Source organism: Mchenga conophoros, linkage group LG14 (assembly GCF_057382185.1).
Source record: "Mchenga conophoros isolate Kocher_MC1m ecotype Shallow Benthic linkage group LG14, M_conophoros_male_GT1.1, whole genome shotgun sequence".
Taxonomy (NCBI): Eukaryota; Metazoa; Chordata; class Actinopteri; order Cichliformes; family Cichlidae; genus Mchenga; species Mchenga conophoros.
In genome coordinates this window covers 9,194,037-9,217,578 of record NC_140539.1, presented here as the reverse complement: position 1 = coordinate 9,217,578, position 23,542 = coordinate 9,194,037, and the positions used below count along the sequence as shown (strand labels likewise).

General features: G+C 40.5%; 1 protein-coding gene across 1 annotated transcript in view; it reads right to left on the bottom strand.

Annotated features, from left to right (window-relative positions):
* The window catches only part of pik3cb (phosphatidylinositol-4,5-bisphosphate 3-kinase, catalytic subunit beta), a 49,290-nt gene that overhangs the window by 2,323 nt on the left and 23,425 nt on the right, over positions 1-23,542 (bottom strand). Inside the window, exons 4-23 of the mRNA XM_085245059.1 lie at positions 20,147-20,375; positions 17,964-18,193; positions 15,354-15,533; positions 13,968-14,135; positions 11,456-11,545; positions 11,002-11,256; positions 10,824-10,920; positions 10,604-10,734; positions 10,224-10,271; positions 9,148-9,336; positions 7,918-8,039; positions 7,544-7,687; positions 7,274-7,373; positions 6,449-6,645; positions 6,248-6,357; positions 6,005-6,083; positions 4,733-4,900; positions 4,527-4,650; positions 4,272-4,417; positions 690-822 (exon numbers count right to left, since the gene is read on the bottom strand). Coding sequence (XP_085101185.1) covers positions 690-822; positions 4,272-4,417; positions 4,527-4,650; positions 4,733-4,900; positions 6,005-6,083; positions 6,248-6,357; positions 6,449-6,645; positions 7,274-7,373; positions 7,544-7,687; positions 7,918-8,039; positions 9,148-9,336; positions 10,224-10,271; positions 10,604-10,734; positions 10,824-10,920; positions 11,002-11,256; positions 11,456-11,545; positions 13,968-14,135; positions 15,354-15,533; positions 17,964-18,193; positions 20,147-20,375 — 2,940 coding nt within the window. The remainder of the gene's footprint in view (positions 1-689; positions 823-4,271; positions 4,418-4,526; positions 4,651-4,732; positions 4,901-6,004; positions 6,084-6,247; positions 6,358-6,448; positions 6,646-7,273; positions 7,374-7,543; positions 7,688-7,917; positions 8,040-9,147; positions 9,337-10,223; positions 10,272-10,603; positions 10,735-10,823; positions 10,921-11,001; positions 11,257-11,455; positions 11,546-13,967; positions 14,136-15,353; positions 15,534-17,963; positions 18,194-20,146; positions 20,376-23,542) is intronic.

Sequence of the window (23,542 nt, the reverse complement as noted above, 5' to 3'; positions counted from 1 at the left end):
TATTAATATTTTTATAAAAGGATTCTACGCTGAAATCTGGAAGACAAATCACCCCCATGTGAATTAACTTCATGATGACATAATGGTCGAAAAATAGCAAGGTTTAGGAACAATGACTGAATTACTGACACTGAAGAAATAATGTTAGTATCAAGATTCTTACGAAGGTCCTGAAGCTATAAGCAGCTCTTTTTTAAAGATGATTTATGGAAATTAAAATTAAAGGTATCGTGGCTCAAGAGTTGGGAGCTCGCCTTGTAATCGGAAGGTTGCCGGTTCGAGCCCCGGCTTGGACAGTCTCGGTCGTTGTGTCCTTGGGCAAGACACTTCACCTACCGCCTACTGGTGTTGGCCAGAAGGGCCGATGGCGCGATATGGCAGCCTCGCTTCTGTCAGTCTGCCCCAGGGCAGCTGTGGCTACAACTGTAGCTTGCCTCCACCAGTGTGTGAATGGGTGGATGACTGGGTGTGTAAAGCTATACAAATACAGGCCATTTACCATAGGTAGGGGTCTAAAAAGAAAACGGGATGATATGGATGCTAAGCTAAGCTAAAATATTTGGTTAATCTTTATAAAATACTGATATGTTTGTGCATTCCACCACTACAACACCATATCTATACATGCACACTGTAACAGAACTACAGTTTTTGTGCTCTCCTTGCATCGCCACTTGTGATTGTCGTACCTTTAAGTACTGGATGTCTTTAACTGAAGTGAGCTCAGGTAGTCCAGCAGTCAGCATGAGGGCAAACAGTGTAATGAAGAGGTTGCCATTCTTCCTCAAGATTAGATAGGCCTCCTCACAGTACTGTCGGAAACTACAGGAGCACACAGAGACAAACACACGTTAGTCATTTTGGAACATGGTTTCAATTATTTGCTTTCTAATGAAGTCTATTGTATTTTCTTAAAAACAAACAAATAAAACAAAAACCATAAATCAGTCAGATTTTATCTGCACCAATGTGAAAGCAAAAGCTAAAAGAGAACATGCGAACAGTACCATCCATTGAAACTTTCAATGGAGTTGTTAAGAGAGGTGGAAAAAGGCTTGAGAAAAAGGCTGCTCTGCTGTGGCTCTAAATCGCTCCCTTTTAAAATTGTGAGATGGGGCTTTAGGGGATGATTCACTCGTCAATCAAACCCCATCTTTCTTGAACTTTATTATAAAAAGGTTTTTTTCCACATTCCTAAAACCAATACAATGTTCCAAAATACATTTCAGTTTTCTAACAAAACCTTATGCACAGAATTTCTTAGTGAGCACAGACTGCTGGCCACTGAACCCATTAAAAAAAACCAAAAAAACAAAACCTGCTGTGCCCATTTGATTCAAGTTTTGTCTTTTTACAGGAAACTGTAAATACAGACTATAACTGAGCAAAAAAAACCAAAAAGAACAAAAACTCCATTTGTATGCCTGTTTTTTATTGCAGTTCACTTCATAACTGTATTTGAGTTATTTGATGTATAAAACAATGCTAAATGGACTTGTTTTTACACAGAGCTTTTCTACTCGACCTGAGCACTCAAAGTGCTTCACACAACTTGCCTCATTCACACCAGCACTTTTTTCTATGCTTTTTTCAATATAAGAGCTTTCTATCCAACATTCGCATGCATTCATGCTCTACCTCCTGAACTACAACCACCCATGCTAACAAAGTACACATGGTGAAGTCAGTGATTGTGATTCAAGGTTTTTGTTTACACTGTTTGTTGCTAGCAACACAAATGTGTCTGAGCTAAAGGGTGGACCAACACGCTCTTCGTAACGTGCCACACTTCCTTTTCACCATGCAGTAACTCGCTGCACTCATGACTTTGTCTCTGCTTGTAAGAAGCATTTTGAATCCACCTTTTTCCTTGCAGACTTCTGAAGGACACAATCACAGTTGCTCTTCTAGCTTTAATAAAAGCTTGCTGCATAATTTTTTTTAAGCACGCAAAGACCACAAAAAGACACCTCTGATAAATACTTCTTGTGATCCAGAGGGAAATGCCAACTGTCACATTTTGTGCACAATGTGCCAGATATTAAACCACAACTGACGCAGCAATGCGCCGCTACTCCACTTTTCTTTTTACAGTATGCTTTGCTGAGCGATAAAGGTTATTTTCAAGCTCACGTCATGCAGGATGTGCATCTCTGCGCTGCTCTTCACCAGCGCACTGCTGTGCAGATTAGTTGGATAACTTCAAATGTTGCTTCAGCATACTGGGTCTTATGCATGCAGACATGAGGTAATTGTAATTAAACATTTAATGCCTTGGGCTGGTCTTTAAGCTCTTCAGTAGTAATGAAGACATTTATATTATTGGTTCATTTATTGCTCAATTATAGTAACTTCAGCTGCAAAAACATTTGATGTTTCACAGGACTTGCTTCTAGGCATCTACCTTCTTGTGAGACAGTTACAAATGCAGATATGCATATAGGCCACAATAACAGATTACTATACCACACGGGTATTTCCACGTCACAAAATGAATCATCTACTTGTTCCACAACAGATCAGAACTTTGTAAACAACAGAGAGCCATTGCTTCGTAATGCCTTTGCACACCACCGCCAACGTGCACCTCATTCTGCAAACACAATACATGCACCATTCCACGTGACTGACATGTCTGAGCTTAGGTATCATTATTGCTGAGCAATAACTTAATGTAGTATCAAACCCATATTTTTCTTGACTTGGCAGCAGCAGCTCTGCACAGGTTTTTCTTTTTTTAAACTTTTTTTTTTTCTTTCCTTTAGCAAAAGAAAAAGAACCAGCAACAACAGTTACCAGAGCAGCTTTTAGATTACTAGAGAACATAATGCCTTACATGGATGTTTTCTATTATATTTGGATTGTCCAAATTTCATATAAAGGAAGAATAAAAGTAGAAAGCTGTATCCTTCACTGAGCACATTTTTGCTCAGTGACACATGCTGTTCACTGAGTCTCTACTGCCAACTGCTGGAGGGAGAAGGTACTGCACTGACACTGCTAAAGCTGTGATGTCATTCCTATGTGGCTGAAACAATTTTCTTTTTTTTTTTTAAAGTTTGCAGATGGAATATCACTTCAGAGTTACTTAGAAATACAAATGGAAATTGAGCATTTTCTGTCATGTAATGTATGTAGCTTTTTCATAGCATGATGAAGTCAGTTGCAATTTTCAGGATGGTAAATCAAGGAAAAAAAAAAAAAAAAAAAAAATCAACCAAGAAACAAAAACTTAACATTTTAGTCTTCTATTAACTTACCAATCATACGCTTGTGAGTTGCTAAAACAATTTACTCAGCTCCATTATAGTAAGGGGATGTTTCTAGGTCTCTCTAAAATGCTGACTCTTGAATCCTCACCAAGAACAGGAAAGCATATCAGATCACTCCGGTTCTCCGATCTTTACACAGACTTCTGTCAAAGAACTGATTTCAAAGCACTGAATAGCTTTGAGAGAAAATGCATTTCTGATCTGCTCGTATGAATAAAGTTTGTGTACGTCCCCAAAGTTAAAACAAAACTGGAGAACCAGTGTTCAGATACATGAAGTGTAATAGCTGAACTCCTGTAGTTCTTTTGAAACTATTATGTTTTATCAAGTATTGAGCTACCTAGTTCCACCCACTAGACGTCAATTTAGGAGGTTTCTGGGTATGAGTGGACACTATGTTTCTGTAGAAAATTCTCGGTAATAGTTGTATTTTGACCAGATTGTGTAGCCAGTCTGCGCCATTTAAATGAATTTAAATGAAATGAAGAATGGCAGCATGCATTTAAGACAGCAAACTCCTTCTGTTGCTGCACCCCCTGTTCTGGCCGCCCCCGATGGTCCACACTATACTGCAACATTTACTCTTTAGTTGTAAAGCTTTTTATTTTTGTCTTGTATTAAAATAGTTACATTTTCCTGTATGAGTGATGATGATGATAATAATAATAATAATAATAATAATAATAATAATAATAATAATAATACTACATTTCACCATGATGTAGTTTACAAAAGGCACTTCTGGTAGCCATCTTGTTAAAGTGTGCCACACAAACTTAGCATCAGACAGGAAAACCAGAATTAGGGCCTTAAACTGTACTTGGTTTATTATTAGTCCAAACAGAGTAAGCTATCAAATGTAAATGATTATCAAATTAATCTTAATGATACAAAAACTTGACTGAATTGCAATAAATGGTTGAAGTTACAGTTTGAATCACAGTGGTTCGTGTGAACAGAGGTGCTGGGGCTGGAGGTAAACAGCAAAGTGAAACAAACCTGCCAAACTTTTCTGTGTTTCCAGTCTTGCCCTGTTGTATGACGTGGATGAAGTCGTGTGTGAGGATAAATGGTACACGCTCCCTTTTGATGCCAAACTTGGACTTGAAGTTGCCCAGGATGTGACCGAAGTCTATGTGAAAGAGCTAAAAAAGAAAACAAAAAACCCCAAAACACACAAGGCCAATCAGTGAAGCCTGTGGAATCAGGAAAAACCAGGTGGAGAATGGAAAAAGAAAACTCAGATTGTCTAACCTGTCCATTGCTGCGGACCATGATGTTGTCACTGTGGCGATCTCCAATACCCAGGACATAAGTGGCTACACAGTAGCCTGCACATGACAGCGTGAACTCCTCGATGGCCCGGTCAAGAGCATCACTGTAAATGCACAACCACAAACAACACTTAAGATCATTTCTGAGGCTGCAGGCTTTTATCTGATCACTGGGCTCCAGCTTACCCAGAGTTCCTCTCTTTGAGCCAGTTAAGCAAAGCATCCTTGTTGAATGCCGCAGCTGCTGCTACATTGCTGCTGGTCAGCTGGATGTTTGCGATTGTTTCTGCAGATGAGACGACCTCAATCAGCCCGGTGCGGTCGCCTGTTGCCAGGCAACCATATGGTACAATTCTGTATAGACGGAGGAGAGCGTAACAATATCAGAACATTTATTATTATTATTATTTTTGGTTTATACATGGATAGACACTTGAAATATCTGATGTAGTGACTTTTGTCCTTTAACGTACAAATGAAGAAATTCTCAGATCTTGCTCAGTAATACATGTGTGACAGGTTTCTGGGTAAGTAGATAAATGTAACCGTGAGGGTTTTTTTCCCCCCAACTGTTTTTGCACTCCCAGTGTGGAACAATACTTTGTTATGCGGTTGGTCATGTTATTGCCAATGTTTTCACTTTAACTTCCTTCAGTTCCACAAGATGGCAGCAGGTCCTTGTTTTGTGACGTGGACCTGCTTACAATGACCTCTTCACTGTTCTATTAAACACAGCGCCCTCCTAGTCTTTTAAACCTAATACTCAGAGTAGGCTTAGGTTAGAGATTGTATTAGCAGTTTGACAGACTTTAATGGAGACCAAATGTCTTAAAGGCGTTTGTTTCTCAGTCTAACTCAAAAATTAAAAAGCAAAGTAAATTATAATAGAGACAGCTGACAAGGAAGACTGCAAGTGATAAAATATCTCAGTATTTTTATTATATCGTCCCTGTTTTTATTCCCAGTGTCCCACTGCTTTTGAACTGTGAACCTGTGTCCCTGTAATCTGAAACACTGGCCACAGGCTCAACTGTCAAAACACCCCCCTCCACCGCTTAGCTCCAGATGTGTAGGTCTATGTATAGAGAGGGTTTTTGCAAAGTGTGAAGTGTGGATTTGATTAAAAGGTTTTTGACTTTCAGAATTGCACAGAAAATTTCTGGGGTTGATGCAGCTTTTAGAGAGCAACCCTGTGTAACATATGTACACAGCATGTTCAAGTAATTTTAAAGAAAAATGATGGGGTCATTTTTTAAATATTATTATCTATTAGCAATAGAATATATGGGTCAGGGTGTAGTACATGTGTGCCTGTACACAACTCTGTATACATGTTTAGAAAATGAGGCCAGAGGTCTAACTAGCACGGGGAGATTAACTCCCCACAGAGCACAGGAAGAAGAAAAACAATCTTGGCAAAAATCTGTCAGTCTAACACGCACACACACAAAAACTCACCTGAGGTCCAGATTTGCCTCCTTCCAGAGAAGGTCCATTAACCTCAAAATCTGGAGGGTCAACATGTCTTGTCTTAGGTCTAGGAGTAAAAGTCAAGATGAATACTGGGAAAGTGCCTCAGTTTGGAAAAAAAGGCAATATTAAGCTAGAAGGATGACTTTTCTCCTTCCATTCCTTTGCCACTTCCTGCTTCTTTTAATCTCCACCTTTCCAAACCCCCCTCCCCCCTTCTCTGATCCCTACCGTCTCCATTCTTAAAGATGATTCCCAGGGTGTCTCCACTCAGCAGCTTGTTGTTGTAAACAATCCAGAGGGGCTTCATCTTTGAGTCCATATACCGACACTTCTCCACACTATAGAGAGAAAAAAAGACCCATCAGCTTCCTGTAAGAGCAAAGGTTGTCACACTCCGGTATAAATACATAAAAACTTGTGTAATCTTACTTGATGTCAGACAGCAGGACACTGGGGTTTAGAGGGGAGTGAAGGTCTGAAAGAGTCTCCGAGTATCCACTCTGTCTTAAACATGTCATCATGGCCTCCTTGGTCAACATTGCTTCCTTGGTTTTACTACGAGTGTTCTTGATGGTCCCTAATTTAATCAGCTCATTGACTGACTTTAGCTTACTCAGGGCTTCCACCTGGCATATCAAGAGAAGAACAATGTAACAGAACCAAACATACAGGTTTGATTTAACCCCGTGAACAAAGTTCTCCTGTTACTAAGAACTGATATCATTCTCCTGAAATAGACAACGTCAGCATTGTGTCACCACTGTGTATATGCTACCAAACAGGAAATTTGGCCAGATAAATGATAAGGAAGTCACAGGATGATTTGAGAAGAGACTGTCAAAACCAACAGTGTAGGGGCCAAAGGTCAGCGGGCAGGATGGGTGACAATGCTGGCACCGGAGAGGCTAAAAATACCATAGAGCTACCCCAGCTGAACTTAATAGATCAGCACTAATCTGTCAGGTGTGTGCAGATTTTTCAAAGTAAAATTGCAGTTTCTAGCAATAAAACATTTCAGCATATTTGAGTAACAGAAAAATGTTGATGATTTATTAATTAAATCTTAATAATGACATATCTACATCATGTCCTGACTGCCTGAAATAACAGTTGCAATACATTAAGATTTCTGCCTCCAGCAAGTTTTAAGATTTGCAAATGAAACGTGGGAGTCTAAAACAAAGCAGTCATCACTTTTACTATTTTTTTTTAATAGTGTGAGAGAATAGGTGTGTGTGGGTGCGTTCAGCTTGCCTGTTTCTTTAGAACCTCAATATGAGGGATGTTGCTTCTACAATAGGCTTCTAGGAGTAGCGCAAACTGGACTGAAACAGCTGGCATGTGGATCTCTGACCTGTAGAGGGCAGCACAGAGGAGGAATGGACAAACGAGAAACATCTAGAAATTTCAAACATTCCCTCTCCTTCTCCCTTAGTTTGAATATGTAACTGTTCAAAGCCTGCATGTTTATTTCCACAACACTCAATTGCCTCCACACACACGCGCACACACAACCACACCCACCGTAGATGCCAGAAGAGGAAGTGTCCAATCTGGCGGTTTCTTTGAGCACGCTCTAACAGGAAATGAGTGAGGGCGCAGTCATAATAGGGCTCGTAACGCAACACCTGCACCAATTGTAGCAGGTACTGTGACAGTTCCTCATCACTGATGAGGGGAAAGAAGAAACAGGAAGACAGAAACTTAGAAAGACCATTTTTCTAAACAGTAATGTAATCCAGTGTATGATTAACAGCATTTAAAACAGACCAAGTGTGTTTGTGGTCAGTTGATGTATATGGAACAAAGAAAAAAAGCATACTTTATTGGAGCGTATAATAAATGTAATATATGACAGTGAAGTCTACTGCATTTCATAAAAGTGTGCAAGGATTTACCTCATGTCCTTTAAACAGCGCACAGCATACTCTCTGACATACTGGTCAGGATAGTTGAAGTCCAGCAGCTCCAGAGCATCTCTGGGACTCAGTTTGGGCCAAATCTGGAGCAGTGCCTGGAGCTGGGAGAGACAAACAACTTTAGAAACAGATATGCTGACATTTAATCAGTTAGATATGATGTGTGACCAAAAAGGACAACAGATCCTAAAGCATCAAAATCATTCTCCTGTTTAGAGCCATCTTCTCATGCACCTTCTCTTATTTTTAGATCACTCCTGTTAAATACACTGTAGAACTTCTGAAGTGCAAAACTCGTTATCCATTTCAGGGAAGTTGACTAAGTTCGAGGAAGCCAAATCTGGCAAGTGGCCTAGGTGGTGAGCAAGACTGGCCAAAAAAACTCCCATGTTTCCTTAGCACACACTACAGTTGTGATCATTTCGTCTGAATATTAGAGCCGACAGCCTCACCCCGGAGGACTAATTTACGCTACACATAGCAATAGTACAGAGATAGAGACTGATACATTTTACATCAGGGAATGCTTTTAGTTTTTAAATGGACCTGTGAATCAAATGCCCATGGGGTCACACATAATAAAGATGCTAATAAATTCTATAGCAACAACAGTTAGGACTGTAATTTCTTTCCTGTAAATACGGTTGAGTGTGAGTGACTTTATTATGATGCAGTTAATCATTTCAACAGTGATAATCTTGCCCCCAAGTAGAGACTCTATCACAGGCTTTTTGCTTCATCTGTGCCGTGACCGATGACGCTCTGCTTCTCACAACAGTGCTGGCAGCTGTGGGTTTATTATTAAATTAGATTTTAGTTTCAAGGAGGACAGTTTAAATTCAGTGCAACTTGCCTGCACTCATAGACGTAGATGAAGGTGTGACCAAGTTTCATAGGACCCTCTTAACATTGCACATCATATCGTGCTGTGCATTTTTGACACCAACCCATAACATTTGTAGAGCTCAGACTACTATACATTAAGAGATACTGTCAAACATTTTATGTCAAAAGTAGTAAAAATATGAGACTGACATTTGTGCATAAGCTCAATATATGAAATATGACCTTTTCTGAATTGTATGGGATTGCACTGAATCAAACAGTTTGCTTTTTAAAGAATCAATTTTTTAAAACCTTGAAACAAGTGCTGACTTAATATCATTATATCCTCAGTAACACCCCATAACAATGGATATGCTTCCTAACCTGGGCCATGTCCTCATGTTTGCTCCACTTGACAGAGAGTAGCAGCTTGGGCAGCGACTGGGGGAAAGTCTCACGACAATCTTGTCGTAGTGTCCAGATCAGATCCTTTTCATTTTCACAGAGCTGAGAGACCGGGTCACGCTCCATGATCTCCTTCAGCTCCATGTAGAATTTCTTAACACCACGACCCTGAGAGCAAAACGGTTCAGAAAAGAGAGAAAAGGTCAGCTGGGTTTGGGATTTTGAGATACAAAGGAGCAGAAAGGTGGACGTAAGGAACTCAGAGCGTGTAGATGAGCAACTGCATTTACTGTAAATAACCACATGAGGGCAGGAGAGCATTAAAGTAGTAACATTCTCACCATCTTTGCAATGTGCATGAGTGGGCCAAGAACTAGCATTCATTTGTTTGTTAAAAACTTGTAAAGTGTCTGATTCAACAAAGAGGCAGGATTTTAGTAGCTACAAAATGTAACCCAAGTCCTGACATTCACGTTCTTTACAGGTAAATAACAGCTGAGCTGTACAGCGCTCTATACTAATATGTAACATGACACGCTGTAACAATGAAATTACAACTTTTAGTCAGCGATAATCTAGTTTCTCTCACGCACAGACTGCATATTTAAAAAAAGAAAAGGAAAAAAAGAGACCGTGTTCAGGCATGCCCTCTAACAGCAGATTACGTAACTGGCTGTAACACACCCATGAGTGGGTTTTCAGTTGAGGGGTGGTAAGAGGAAAACGTACATGTAATCTGATTAGCGTGCGTAGTTTTGTACTTTTGAAGAGGATTTGAATATTTTTGCAGCTACACCCTGCCAAAGTAATAACAATGGGTTTCCAAGGAAACTAGCAAACGGGTGCCTGTTGAGGTTATATTTGTACTGTGTGACTCTAAGAGTGTGTGAGGAGAGAGATGGGCATGCTGCATCATTTCTCACATTTCGTGTAAGCCATCATGTAGCAATCACTACTGTGCTTTCAGCTTCGCTGCACTTTTATGTATTCTGAATGAATTCAATCATCTAAACACATTCGCACACAGTCAACTCCTTTTTTGTATATGAACTCACAATGGACACACAGTCAGCGCTGACCATCTCTGCAGCTTTTTCCAGTATCTGCAAAAAATTCAAATGAAAAAAAAAAATGCATGAGTGAACGCACACTGATGCATCAGAGTGCATTAAACAGGCCGAGCACGTCCTGATCCGCTCATGCTAACAGCTACCACTTCATCATAATCACTAGGTACTATTTTGAAGAGCACTAAGCCACTCTGCTGACAATTTCAGCTGAACTCATGCTATCAAAAAAAGCCCATACTCAGTTTTTCATTCGCAGATGAATAGTGTTTATCCATACATCACAAATCTAATTGGTATGTTTTAAAAGGGCAAATGGGTATCATCTTATTAATTTGACTGAATATGACGATTGACTGCTGTGTGACCTTGTCAAAAGGAGGGAAGACGATGGGGTGTGAAGAGTACTCTGGGAAGTGGATGTGCAGTGCTGTAGCGTTCTCAGTGTATGGGTTGGTCTGAATGGTTCCTATGGGGTTCAGCATCTCTTCAAGTTCATCTGGGCAGGAGAGACACACATGCATAGCTGATATGAATTTGCCCTTTATTAATTATTAAATTATACCGTGACTTTGTGTATGTCTATACCAGGAAATGATGACCAGCAGTGCAGGATGATGTCTCCAGTCTTCAGCTGCCCTTTATAGTCAAACACCATGGTGTTTACCCAAGCTATGGGGTAGTGCTGGATCATACAATTAAATGTTAGTCAATATAAGATAGTTTGGAAAAAAGGCACTTGTCTGATAATGTGCGTCCCACTCACCACTTTCCCCGCCTTGCGGATGGTCTGATACTTGTTGATGTGTGGATTTTTGGTGGACTTTTGCTTCTTAACCTTGTCCATCACGGCATAGATAGCAAAACAAAGGCGGGTCATGCGGGGCAGGTCACAAACGGAGATTTCAAACTCCACTGTGTTGTCTTTCCACGTGTGCTCTGAGCGCCCGCTACTCTCGTTGCTAACTGCCGGCTTGCAGAGAAGCTCTGTACCGTGAAAGAGCCCCGCCCTAACCTGGACCTGTGTACGGCAGGAAGGGTTGAATTTTACAATTACAAGCCAACCTGCCAATGGCCATAGATGCAAACTTAGACAAAATATCTTTGCTAGTTTGTGTGAAACTGGAAAGACAGATGGCACAGGTTTGCAGGGTTTGTGCAGTGACAAACTAATAGGTACACACATGACTTTTTAATAGATGCAAACAAGAAGAGTTTACCTTGGCAGTTTCCTCTGCGTTCACCTTGCTGCCTTTCACAAGAACTATCCTAAAGGGCTTAGGCACGTCCCACACACACGTCTGTACTTGCTGCAGAGGAAGAGTGAGAGGAGGGAAAAAAACCCCAAAAAAAACAAAACAAAACTGAGGGACTGGCATAATGTACTGTGAAGATATACACACTCAAATGCTTAAAAACTAAATAAAAAAAACAAAAACAGCAACAGTTCCAGACACAGGCACAAACAACAGGAAAGGTCAGGCAGGTCAGTCTGATGTCAAGCCAAGTGGATTTGTGAGGGTCAGCAAGTCAGCAGAACAAACAGTCACATGACACCTACAAACTATGAACAACACAGCACACTTCCTGCCCGTCTCTTTGCTCCTATGTGATTAGACTGATGTAATGTCAACGTGATCCCTTATCAGAAAAGATGGAAGTATGTTTGTTTGATTCTACTGTTGCAGGCAGAAACAGCTCCATGTCAAGTAAAGCATAATCACAAAAAAACAAAAACAAAAAAAAAAACAAAACAAAACACTCCGTACTTCTGTTTTCTTTTCTAATTATCAGTCAGCTTTCCAACAGCAGAGCATCCAATAACCACTTCCTTGCAAGAAAATAAAATCTCACTTCCTGTCTCAAATAGCCGCAATTCTACAGCAACCTTATTAAAGTCTGCCCAGTGTCCGTTTCTGTCTGCTTCCTCTATTGCACCATTCTTTTCTATGGTACTTTAAAGAACACTGACAAGACCGATATAATAAAGAAAAAGCACAGAAAATATGCAAAAGTCCACAAAACAAAAGAAAAACACTTTAAAATGTAAGCTTTTTTTAGACTAATTAGAACAACAACAAGAGGAAGTGATAGGAGATGTAATCGTCATAGACCATGAACACATTTATTTACACGTGCCATGCACTCAAAATGATTTATATCTTAACTCAGTGGACAAAGAACATATATCTATATCTGTCTGCATTTAATACGGTGGAAAGAGTTACATCCATGAGTTTCCTTTACCTGTGATGAACAGTGTGATTTAGCCACTTATATGACAAAGTTTGGAGATGCGTGGTTGCATCATACACTGTGCTTCAGATCTAGTTTCATACTCTGTGCTCTACTATTAGCCCTTAAACAGAGCAGCATTTAGTGCATTTTTGATGGCAGGTAACCCCCCCCCCCCAAAAAAAAAACAACAAAAAAAAAAAAAAAACCCCTAATCTTCACAATACTGTTAGTACACATTTTCATTGAGAACCACAACAACTACTGAAAAATCATAATGCTTCTTAACTGTAGTTAAAACCCTGCCAGGTAAAAACTGCGCCATCAGTAAATAGAAAACCTTGATTACACTTTCCATATCAGCCCAGGTCCAAGTGACATACATATAATCACAATCAAGGCTTCACAGATAACAAGCAAGGTGTTACAGCTGTTTAGTGAGAGGGTGATAACTGAGGTAGGAATTCTCTTGTTGTGATGTTGAGAGAAAGAAAAAAAAAAAAAAGCGCTAAGTTTGTTTTGATTAACAGACATTTCCAATGTTGAGCAAGAGGCGTTACAAAAAGGAAAAAAATATACCAACTTTAGAGCTGAGGCAATTAAAACTAATTCAAGTGAAATTAATTACAGGTACAAGATATCACAGGGAATTGTGTTCTTGGAATAAATGTCACTTCATGATAGGACACAAATCATGACACAAAATGATTGTGATAGTTTCAGTGCAGGGAGTGTATGCTACATGCAGTCAAAGTGAGAAATGGAAGGGCAGTGAAATGACTGGCTGTTAGTACTGCAGAGGAACAGAGATCTTAAATCAAGCAGGTGCAAAGTATAAGGAAAGGTTATGAAGCCGTAGCTGTTCCTGCAGCGTTACATAATAAATTTAACGTTTCAATCCTTTATCAGGTGACTCATGGTTGAAATATTTATCAACTTTTGAAACCACACATCACCGGGGCTTCAACAGTATCAGGCAATTAAAACCCCTAGGAGACTAGCTAATGAAGGCCAATGAAATTCAACCTGACATTTAAAATGTGGATGCACGCATTGAGCTGTGATGTCACTGTGCACCTGCAAGCAGTGCTAAGACGCTGGCAATGATTTCCTGACAGCGTGGCAAATGCTGGTAGTGCAGTACAGGCTGACACACTGCCTCATAAAAGAGACACCTGCCAAAAGTACTTGTTTACTTACTAAACCTCCACACCTGTGCAGGTGAATCAACTAAAGTGTGCAACTTTTCTTATATTGATGCGAGAGCAGCAAATGCTGGTGGATATCAAGTCACTGTAATCTAGTGCACATAAGAACGTTTTCTTACATTTTCAACCCCCTGTTTAGGCCTGATCACGTCAAACAAATCGCCATCAAATCAGATGATGTACAGCTGTTAGCAAAGCACAGTTTCTTCGAAAACAACATCAGCCGATTAGCAGACACACTCATAAAAATTATATTGTTCACAGAGTCATGCATAATATTTGGACTAACCGTGGGAGGCCTTCTCTTGGGAGGTAGCGGTAAAGGTGGGTTGGAGGACTTGCGGCTAACCACAGCGCCAATGGCTGAGATTTCCTTGTCAAACATAGTCTTTACAGTGCTGGTGTGGACCAGGGTGAGGTGGGGAGCCTCCTTGGCCTGCAGGCATGAGCGAATGTACTGCACACAAGACAGGACAGGAGATTTTAGGAGGTTGTAGCCATGTCATGTTAAAGCAGTCTCTGGAGCAGAAAAAGTGCTAAAGTCACTTAAGCTAATGAGCTAGAGACCGAATAAATGAGAAGTGAAATTTAATCTCTGCACAACTTGTCAGCAGACTTCAATGTAACATGGAAGACTGTGCACAAACAATTTCAGGTATTTCATTATTATCTTGATTATATTTTTAATGTTTAAAAAGCACATCATGCAGCCTGCCCACATGGATCCAAACAAGATTCAGATGCATAAAAATGTGACTACATCTTTACACACACACACACACGCGTTTACACTGCTGGACTAATAAAAACAGACCTAAGAAATCTATAAAACGAAATATTTCATGATTTCTACCTGGCAGTGTTTCCCAATGGAATTTCAGACGTAAATTAAAAACATTAAAAAAAAAAAATATCACAGACCAAGCAACCACTTCAATATACTTAACAGAAAAACAAGAACTTACGAAGCATAACATGTAGATACACATGTATATATTTTTTCTCAGCTTATAACAGCTACCTGCAAGCTAATACTTTGGCAGTTTTGAGTCATCCATCATACTGCTCAATATCACTTAAACTTTATCATGCTTAGTTGTTTCATATTCAGAATGAACTAACAAGAAAACGTAAGCTTGCAATTGATTACTCTGAAAAATTAATGTGCAAAAAACCCCACAAAACACAACGTATAATTCTTAAGGGGAATAAAGAGTAACTAGCGAGCATATGTTTCAGCAAATAGCTGTAATCGTGCTCCAAATTGTCTCCAAAACAGCTGAAATGAGTTGTACATAAACACACTTTATTTTGATTTTTTTTAAGAAATAGAACCCACAAATAAACCTCTACTGAAAATATTTCTTAGAAACCAATTTGATGCTGATGGTTCGAGTACAACCTCATACTATTTGAACTTGTAAACATCTTTCTTTGCAATCAGAAAACAGGCTTTGGTGTGTTGCTGTCACAGTAATAACACTGCGAGACCCTTTTTGACCTTCAGTTGCGGTGGTCTCCCTATTGGTATTACTATACAGCAGCAACAACATTTTAAGAAGACTGTATCTGCTATATCTGTGCATGAACCTGAAAGTGAGACATGTAAGTTGATGTTGAAGTTCATCAGCCACTCACAGACACTTAAACACAGCTTTGATATGCAGCCACTGACCTTGTATTGAATCAGTGGATGGTCTCCACCAAGGAATTCCAGACATTGGCTGACCCTCAGTATATACTGACCCCTCCATACCGCGTCCTCAGATCCGTGGGTGGTCAGCCACTTTTTCAAAGCCTGCTCCATCAGCTCATTGGGGGTGCAAGACAATGACACCTTCAGACTGGCAGAGTCCTGCAAGAAGGGAAAATAGACAGTCAAGTGTTTATTACTGGTCAAAATGTATTTGGGACCATCTGAGAATAAAATAGCTGTTTGTTTTTTTTAAATCATCGTTTGTGTGTATATTTGGTACCCTCTATGATTTAAATACAAACATTTCACACACACACACACACCTAGAAGCTGCATTTGCTTGTTCATCTTAAACAGGAAGAGCACAGTAAAACAAGTAATGATATAAGATCTATAAGACCATAACAAAAGTCTCTCAATTTTCATGTGTACAAGTAACTGATACACAGAGTGAGTTCATATACATGCAATCACTTGGTACACTGATGGCTGAATTCATTCAGGATTTCCACTGATGTGTGTTCAAATACGTGTTAGCCTCCATCGCCTTATCACAGGGAATCTACCAGGTTTGCTGTGTGACCGTGAGGCTCACTGCGTCATGCCATTTATAGCACAGCACTGACCCGATACCAGAGATGGAATTGCTTTTAATTTCCTGGTGATTTAATAAAAACATCCTTCATTAGTAATTTAAAAAAAAAGCGACCTTAGCTGCATTAGTGAGGATCTACACACAGCAGAGATATTAAAAGTTTTTCTAATTACACGCTGGTAACTATAAAAGCCATATTTTAAACGCTAAAATGAGACTTGACGTGAACATGGAGGAGGAAGTCGGTCAATGATTTAGACAGTCCACACCAAACCCTGGTTATTTCTGAACAATAAACGACACCACTGCACTTCCTGTCTATAATGTAGCTTATTGTGTCTGATCTCTTAAAATAAGACTTCCTGCCAATGTTCACCTGAGTGCGGTGGCACAGATGGTCAGTCTTTGTATTATGTGCATGTGTGTGCCTGTGATGTTGATCAAAGCTGATATACAGGAGTCTGGAGGGATGTGACCATCTGTTTTATTATTAAATAATATTATTTCTATTACAGAGGCAAAGAGAAAGGCCGAGACAGATGGAGGGACATAGTCAAGTGAGTTCAGAGAAAAGAAGGGAGCTCATTTTAATCAGCATTTTGGTCCCTTGAGCTGCCATGCTAATGTGTGCGTGCGTGCATCTGAGAGAATGGCATAATTTCACTGATGGTTTTGACCCACTTATTGTCGTCACATGTCTTGCTAGTTGGGCTCAATCACGTGACTGTTGTGAAGCTGCCAACTGTGAGAGCAGGGGAGAAAAAAAAAAAAAAAAAAAAAAGGCTGAGCTACAGTACATGTGCCTGCGCTGGTGGAGTCACATGGTTACTTTTGCTTCTAAAACAAGGTGGTTTTGTCTTCTGTAGTGGAGCAGTAAGTCACACGGTTATTCTCAATTCATTATGTATACAGAGATGTTGAACAGACAAAACTTTACACGTATATTGTAAAGCTCATTACAAAACAAAGACAGCTTCTTCGTTAGCACTCATGCTATCTCTTTTCAACACCAAAAATATTACTCAAGTGTCTTTTTGTCTACTCTTGCTGATTGCAGTAGAAAAACGATAGAATAGATATAAATTAGCCACAATTCACTGAGGATCCTTCTCAGCATCGTGCAATATAAGCACAAAATGAAGCAACACGAGGATACATTATATGAACTTGTTTTAAAAATAGAAATTAAGAATTAATGTCAGAGCTGTCAAAACCCTCAGGAAAGGTCTAAGATCATCCAAAATAAGTTCTCTTTTTGACTTATTCCTACAACGCTAGTGCAGAGCCTGTTGAGAGGAAGTATAACAGGTTTTATTGATGCTGTAAAAATGATTAAAGCTGATGTTTTGAAAAGAGGACAGCCGTAAGAGGTTCAGCGATTGTGGTAGAAAGACCAGACTGGATGAGGCATTCTAAAGAAAGCTGCAACCTGTGAACTACTTGATTGAGTTTTTCATCACAAACCTTGCATTTATGAAATTACAGGACTATAATAAAGAAAACACTTTTTTACAGAATGATTTTGAAGTGAAGGTAAAAACATCTATTATCCTGTTTAGGCCCATTTTGAAACAGAATGGCTATAAAGCTGTGCAGGACTCATTTATTCCAACCCATGTTTATGCATCTGAATGAAATGAAAATGTAGCCTTCTTTGATAATAAAAAAACAAAAAAAAAACAAAACAAAAACACAAAGACTAAACTAGTAAAGACTAGTTTTCTGTTCTACTTTACAGGCATTTTTAAATGCTTTTTATACCCAAATTTCCTATGTAACATTCACACTCCAAAGGACTAACTTGAGGTTCAGTATCTTGCCTAAAGATACTTTGGCATCCATACTGGAGCAGCCAGGGCTCGAACCACCAACCTTCTGATTAGCAGACCTGCTCTACCTCCTGCATCTATAGTTCAGTGTATCCTTTTTATTTATCCTACATAAACTGCCACTGATTAAGCTACGCTGCACTGTTCTGCATTACAGACCCTCACCTGGGACTGGTCAAAGTGGATAATGACTTTCAGGTCCACCGGTGCATCGTTGACTCCGGCTGTGATCGCGGTCACTGCCGCAGGCTCCAGCTGTGGGGAGTAGCAGGCTTGCACCCACTCCGAGAATGCCATCATTTGTATTTGTTGCATCCTCTCTTCACTGATCCGAAACATCTTACTCCGAAAATCCTTCACCTCCTGGTCATTTAAGGCATCAAGTTCATGGAGACCTAGAGAACACGAGTAAAGGACACCGTTACAACATTGCAAAAGAAAGCCGTGCCACCACTTTAAGAAAGAGGGGCACTTGGATATCAGTAATTTGTCTACAAATCTAAATTGATGATTCTTAATGTTACAAGAAATCAGCGTAAAAACCCCCCAAAAAAAACAAACTGACTTCAACCAATTCATCAACAACTTTGCAGCCCTTCAGTTCATCTACTGAAACAAGCTGTTCCAGCTGTTCCCTATAAGCCAGTTTATTTCTTTCTTCTGACTCACAAACAGAAGGTTTGAACAGCACATTGTGGGGGCCATCTGCTTGAGAGGAACACAGTAAAGATATTCCCTCTCTTTTACATCATACAAAGCATAACAGGTTCAATTTAAAGACTGATAATGGTCAAGTTGAGTTTTTATTAAAAATGGCAATGTGGATTCTTAGTATGGAACAAAATTAATTAGCATTTTTAACTAAAGTCAGTACGAAACTTCTGAAATAAGAGAAACGAGTAGGAAGATGGTGAATATTCCTAAAGTAACACACTTGAACACAGAGGCTTTAAAATTAATAGAAAATGCACAACCACCTGTGGGATGTTCAGTGCCAGACACCAGCAGTAATGAATGTGCATAAAATGATGACTGTCTCCATGTTGGATTACAGTAGAGCCCCTTAATATTCACACACAGAGGTATAAGTTGCTGTTGGGCTGATCACAGTCCACCTTCTGCTTTTATCACTGGATTATTATTATTATAATTTTTTTAAAGGGTACTTTTCATTCACTCTTGAGTAATGAAAACATGTTGACATTTAAAGGCATTTCACATTCATATGACCCTCAGCATTCAAGAAGGCTCTGAAGCACATTAGCTGTGTAGACCAAGTTTGTGTGGCTGCATTACTGGAGGGGGAAAACATGGTTGACACGTGTGTGTGTGTGTGTGTGTGTGTGTGTGTGTGTGTGTGTGTGTGTGTGTGTGTGTGTGTGTGTTGACCTTCTAGACAAGCCTGTGAGGTTCCCTTTGAAACACCGCTTTACTCTTTCAAAAGCCTTTAAGAGATCAGGTCAGACCAAAGTGGAGTCGGGGGGGGGGGGGGGGGGGGGGGAGAATATCAATATCACCTGAGTCTTGATCAATTACACTCAGAGCCTCTTCTCTTCTTCTTTGAAGAACAAAGGACTTCCAATTCGTAATCTCTTGGTTGGAAGAATGCTGAATGTGTGTCTGTTTAATAATCCAATGGGGCTACACTACTTCCCTTTCATTACTGATTAACCTCTCTGTTATTCTCTTCAGTAGTCACGGCATCGTTTTGCCTTTAAAATCTCTGAAAAGACTTTCCACTATACTTTACCTGCAGCCCGCTGTAATGCGTTTACGCCTGCTTTCAGGAATCACTCCCGAAACTCAACGTTACTGTGCCTTCTTTCATGTATGATAAACAAACTGAGTGTTGATCATGACGCAAGGTTTTCACCTTGCTTCAAGACTTAACACCGCTTTTCCTCCAAATAGTTAATCACCTCAGAGGACTGGGCTGTTATACGGTAGTGACAGAGCCCCTGTGTTCTTTGAAAAGGCCCAATCTTCAGAGAAAATGCAAAGTGACATGTGATGGAAGGCATGTCAGGAACACGTCCAGTCAAACATCACGCTTCTCTATCAGTTAGTGATAGAAGCCATCTGCACAGGAGCCTTGGGTCTGAATGCATGGGAGAGCGTGCTGAGTGGGAGAGCTGCTTAGCATACTGGAGGAGGTGCTAACGGCTTGTTGTGAGGTAGGAAAGATTTACAGTCCCATTTACCAGCTCTTAAGTGCTTTTCTTTATTGGAAATGTCAAACACGGAGAATAAAGGAATCTATCCGGAGCGGAGGAACGCATGTGAGAGATCTTGTGTGATAATGTACTGCTTCAAACCGAGGTAGAGTCTTAAAAGCGATGCTGCATTACCCTTGCCGATGAGCACGCCGATCTTGGAGTCCAACAGGCGCTCTGCTCGACCACAGTTGCGCATCACCAGCTTGAGAACGGGCAGGAAGGGGCGAACGTCGCACAACCGACGCGTTTCGTCCTCCAGCTCTTCGTGTACGGCTGCCTGGTTGACACACTCGAACATGTGGCTCTCCATTTCGCCGAGTGCAGGAAACAGTGGGAAGCTCTGAGCCTGCTTCCATAAGAGCTAGAAGGGAGAAGAACAAATATGTTCCACTAAGGTATTTTTGCCCCACACAAAAAAAAAAAAAAAAAAAAAAAAAAAAATTGTAGCCATTAGCCCATATTAAATAAATCTTACATAAAATGAGCAACTGTAATAAACATCACATTTTATTTGACAGTTTCATAAAACAAGGCTGAGAGCATTTTCAAGAATGAGAAATGGACGTGACTCATATCTTTACAACACAGTTTCTGGGTGAGGCAATCAGAGTAAGACTCCCCTGCCTGCCAGCCCCTGGTGGTACACTTCATGCCCCTTTGCCCCCCACAGCCTGATCACAGGATGGGTGTCAAAGAGCGAGTCTTTTTGTGAGGAAAAAGGGATGCACTCTGGCAAAACAGAACAAGCCTCCTCTCTCCTCTCCACAAACACTCAAAACATTTCCCACAGTTACTTTCTCTGAACTGCTTTTGTGAGCAAGTGATCTCAACATGTGACAAATGGAAAACAAAGAGTTTCAAATGATAACTCATTTCCCAGAATCGCTGTAAAACATTTTGGGGAGCTCGGCTGTAGTCTGAAACATGAATGGAGGCTTGTGAATGAAAGAAGCAGTCATTCACAAGCCCACTGCTGGCCATATGATCACCAATAAAGAGTTTTGTACAGACGGTCTGAAAGCCTGCAAAAAGTTAAAGAATATTCTACCCTTTAGCTAAACTAACAGCCTCTGGCCTTTCACAAACACGGCTTCTGTTTGATTCACAGGTTTATGTACTTTTTAAAATGCAAACACGTCCGTGTATGGGTTTATACCAGTGTGCAAGGACGCAGACCTCAGTGGGGAAGAAAAAAAAAAAAAAAAAAAATTTATTTCAAAGACCCATGAATTTCAGAGAGAAATCAGGACTTGCGGTCAATGAATAGCAGACACTCTGTACACACAGCAACAACCCACCTCCTCAGGCTTTAAATGGTGCCCTTTTTGGGGAAATAATGACTTTGTGTTTCAGTGCAGCACATGTTTGTTTTACACCAGAATTATAAAAATAAAAATTCTGTGCAATCCAATAAACAGCCCTGTACTGAGAGCAATAAATGCTACCTTTGCAGAAGCTGGTACATCTTAGGACTGAGCATCTGTGTTCTCATACAGTCAGTCATTACAGAAGGAATCTGATTGTGCTGTGAATGAGGGCCACACGCACACAAACACCTACGCTGACAACAAATGCCTCAAAGTTATTTTCTTAGAGTTGTGAACCTCATCACGTCTGTGACTTCTGACCTCCACTCACATACAGTGGGGCAAAAAAGTATTTAGTCAGCCACCGATTGTGCAAGTTCCCCCACTTAAAATGATGACAGAGGTCAGTAATTTGCACCAGAGGTACACTTCAACTGTGAGAGACAGAATGTGAAAAGAAAATCCATGAATTCACATGGTAGGATTTGTAAAGAATTTATTCGTAAATTAGGGTGGAAAATAAGTATTTGGTCACCTCAAACAAGGAAAATCTCTGGCTCTCACAGACCTGTAACGTCTTCTGTAAGAAGCTTTTCTGTCCCCCACTCGTTACCTGTATGAATGGCACCTGTTTGAACTCATCATCTGTATAAAAGACACCTGTCCACAGCCTCAAACAGTCAGACTCCAAACTCCGCCATGGCCAAGACCAAAGAGATTTCGAAGGACACCAGGAAAAGTATTGTAGACCTGCACCAGACTGGGAACAGTGAATCTACAATAGGCAAGCAGCTTGGTGTGAAAAAATCAACTGTGGGAGCAATCATCAGAAAATGGAAGACATACAAGACCACTGATAATCTCCCTCCATCTGGGGCTCCACGCAAGATCTCATCCCGTGGGGTCAAAATGATCATGAGAACGGTGAGCAAAGATCCCAGAACCACACGGGGGGACCTGGTGAATGACCTGCAGAGAGCTGGGACCAAAGTAACAAAGGTCACCATCAGTAACACACTACAACGGCAGGGAATCAAATCCCGCAGTGCCAGACGTGTTCCGCTGCTGAAGCCAGTGCATGTCCAGGCCCGTCTGAAGTTTGCCAGAGAGCACATGGATGATACAGCAGAGGATTGGGAGAATGTCATGTGGTCAGATGAAACCAAAGTAGAACTTTTTGGTATAAACTCAACTCGTCGTGTTTGGAGGAAGAAGAATACTGAGTTGCATCCCAAGAACACCATACCTACTGTGAAGCATGGGGGTGGAAACATCATGCTATGGGGCTGTTTTTCTGCCAAGGGGACAGGACGACTGATCCGTGTTAAGGACAGAATGAATGGGGCCATGTATCGTGAGATTTTGAGCCAAAACCTCCTTCCATCAGTGAGAACTTTGAAGATGAAACGAGGCTGGGTCTTCCAACATGACAATGATCCAAAACACACCGCCCGGGCAACAAAGGAGTGGCTCTGTAAGAAGCATTTGAAAGTCCTGGAGTGGCCTAGCCAGTCTCCAGACCTCAACCTCATAGAAAATCTGTGGCGGGAGTTGAAAGTCCGTGTTGCTCGGCGACAGCCCCAAAACATCACTGCTCTCGAGAAGATCTGCATGGAGGAATGGGCCAAAATACCAGCTACTGTGTGTGCAAACCTGGTAAAGACCTATAGTAAACGTTTGACCTCTGTTATTGCCAACAAAGGTTATGTTACAAAGTATTGAGTTGTATTTTTGTTATTGACCAAATACTTATTTTCCACCCTGATTTACAAATAAATTCTTTACAAATCTACCATGTGGATTCATGGATTTTTTTTTCACATTCTGTCTCTCACAGTTGAAGTGTACCTCTGGTGCAAATTACTGACCTCTGTCATCATTTTAGGTGGGGGAACTTGCACAATCGGTGGCTGACTAAATACTTTTTTGCCCCACTGTATGGCCTCATCACCTATAAGCTGACATCACAAGCCATTTGCAAACAGAAAAACACTCTGCCAGCCACAACAATCACCTCTGTCAAAACAGGCATTGGATAATGTCTGACTGACTGACCAGCTGTCTGAATGTTGGGCTGCAGCCTCTGTTTTCCCTTAATGTGACAGCAAGCCTACAGGCATGCAGGAACAACTACACAATAAGCAAAAGAAGTCCTCAAAGTAGGTTCCCAGTTGAATTTTATATGAACTGATTAAGTATTTAGACTAGAATAATCCTTTAA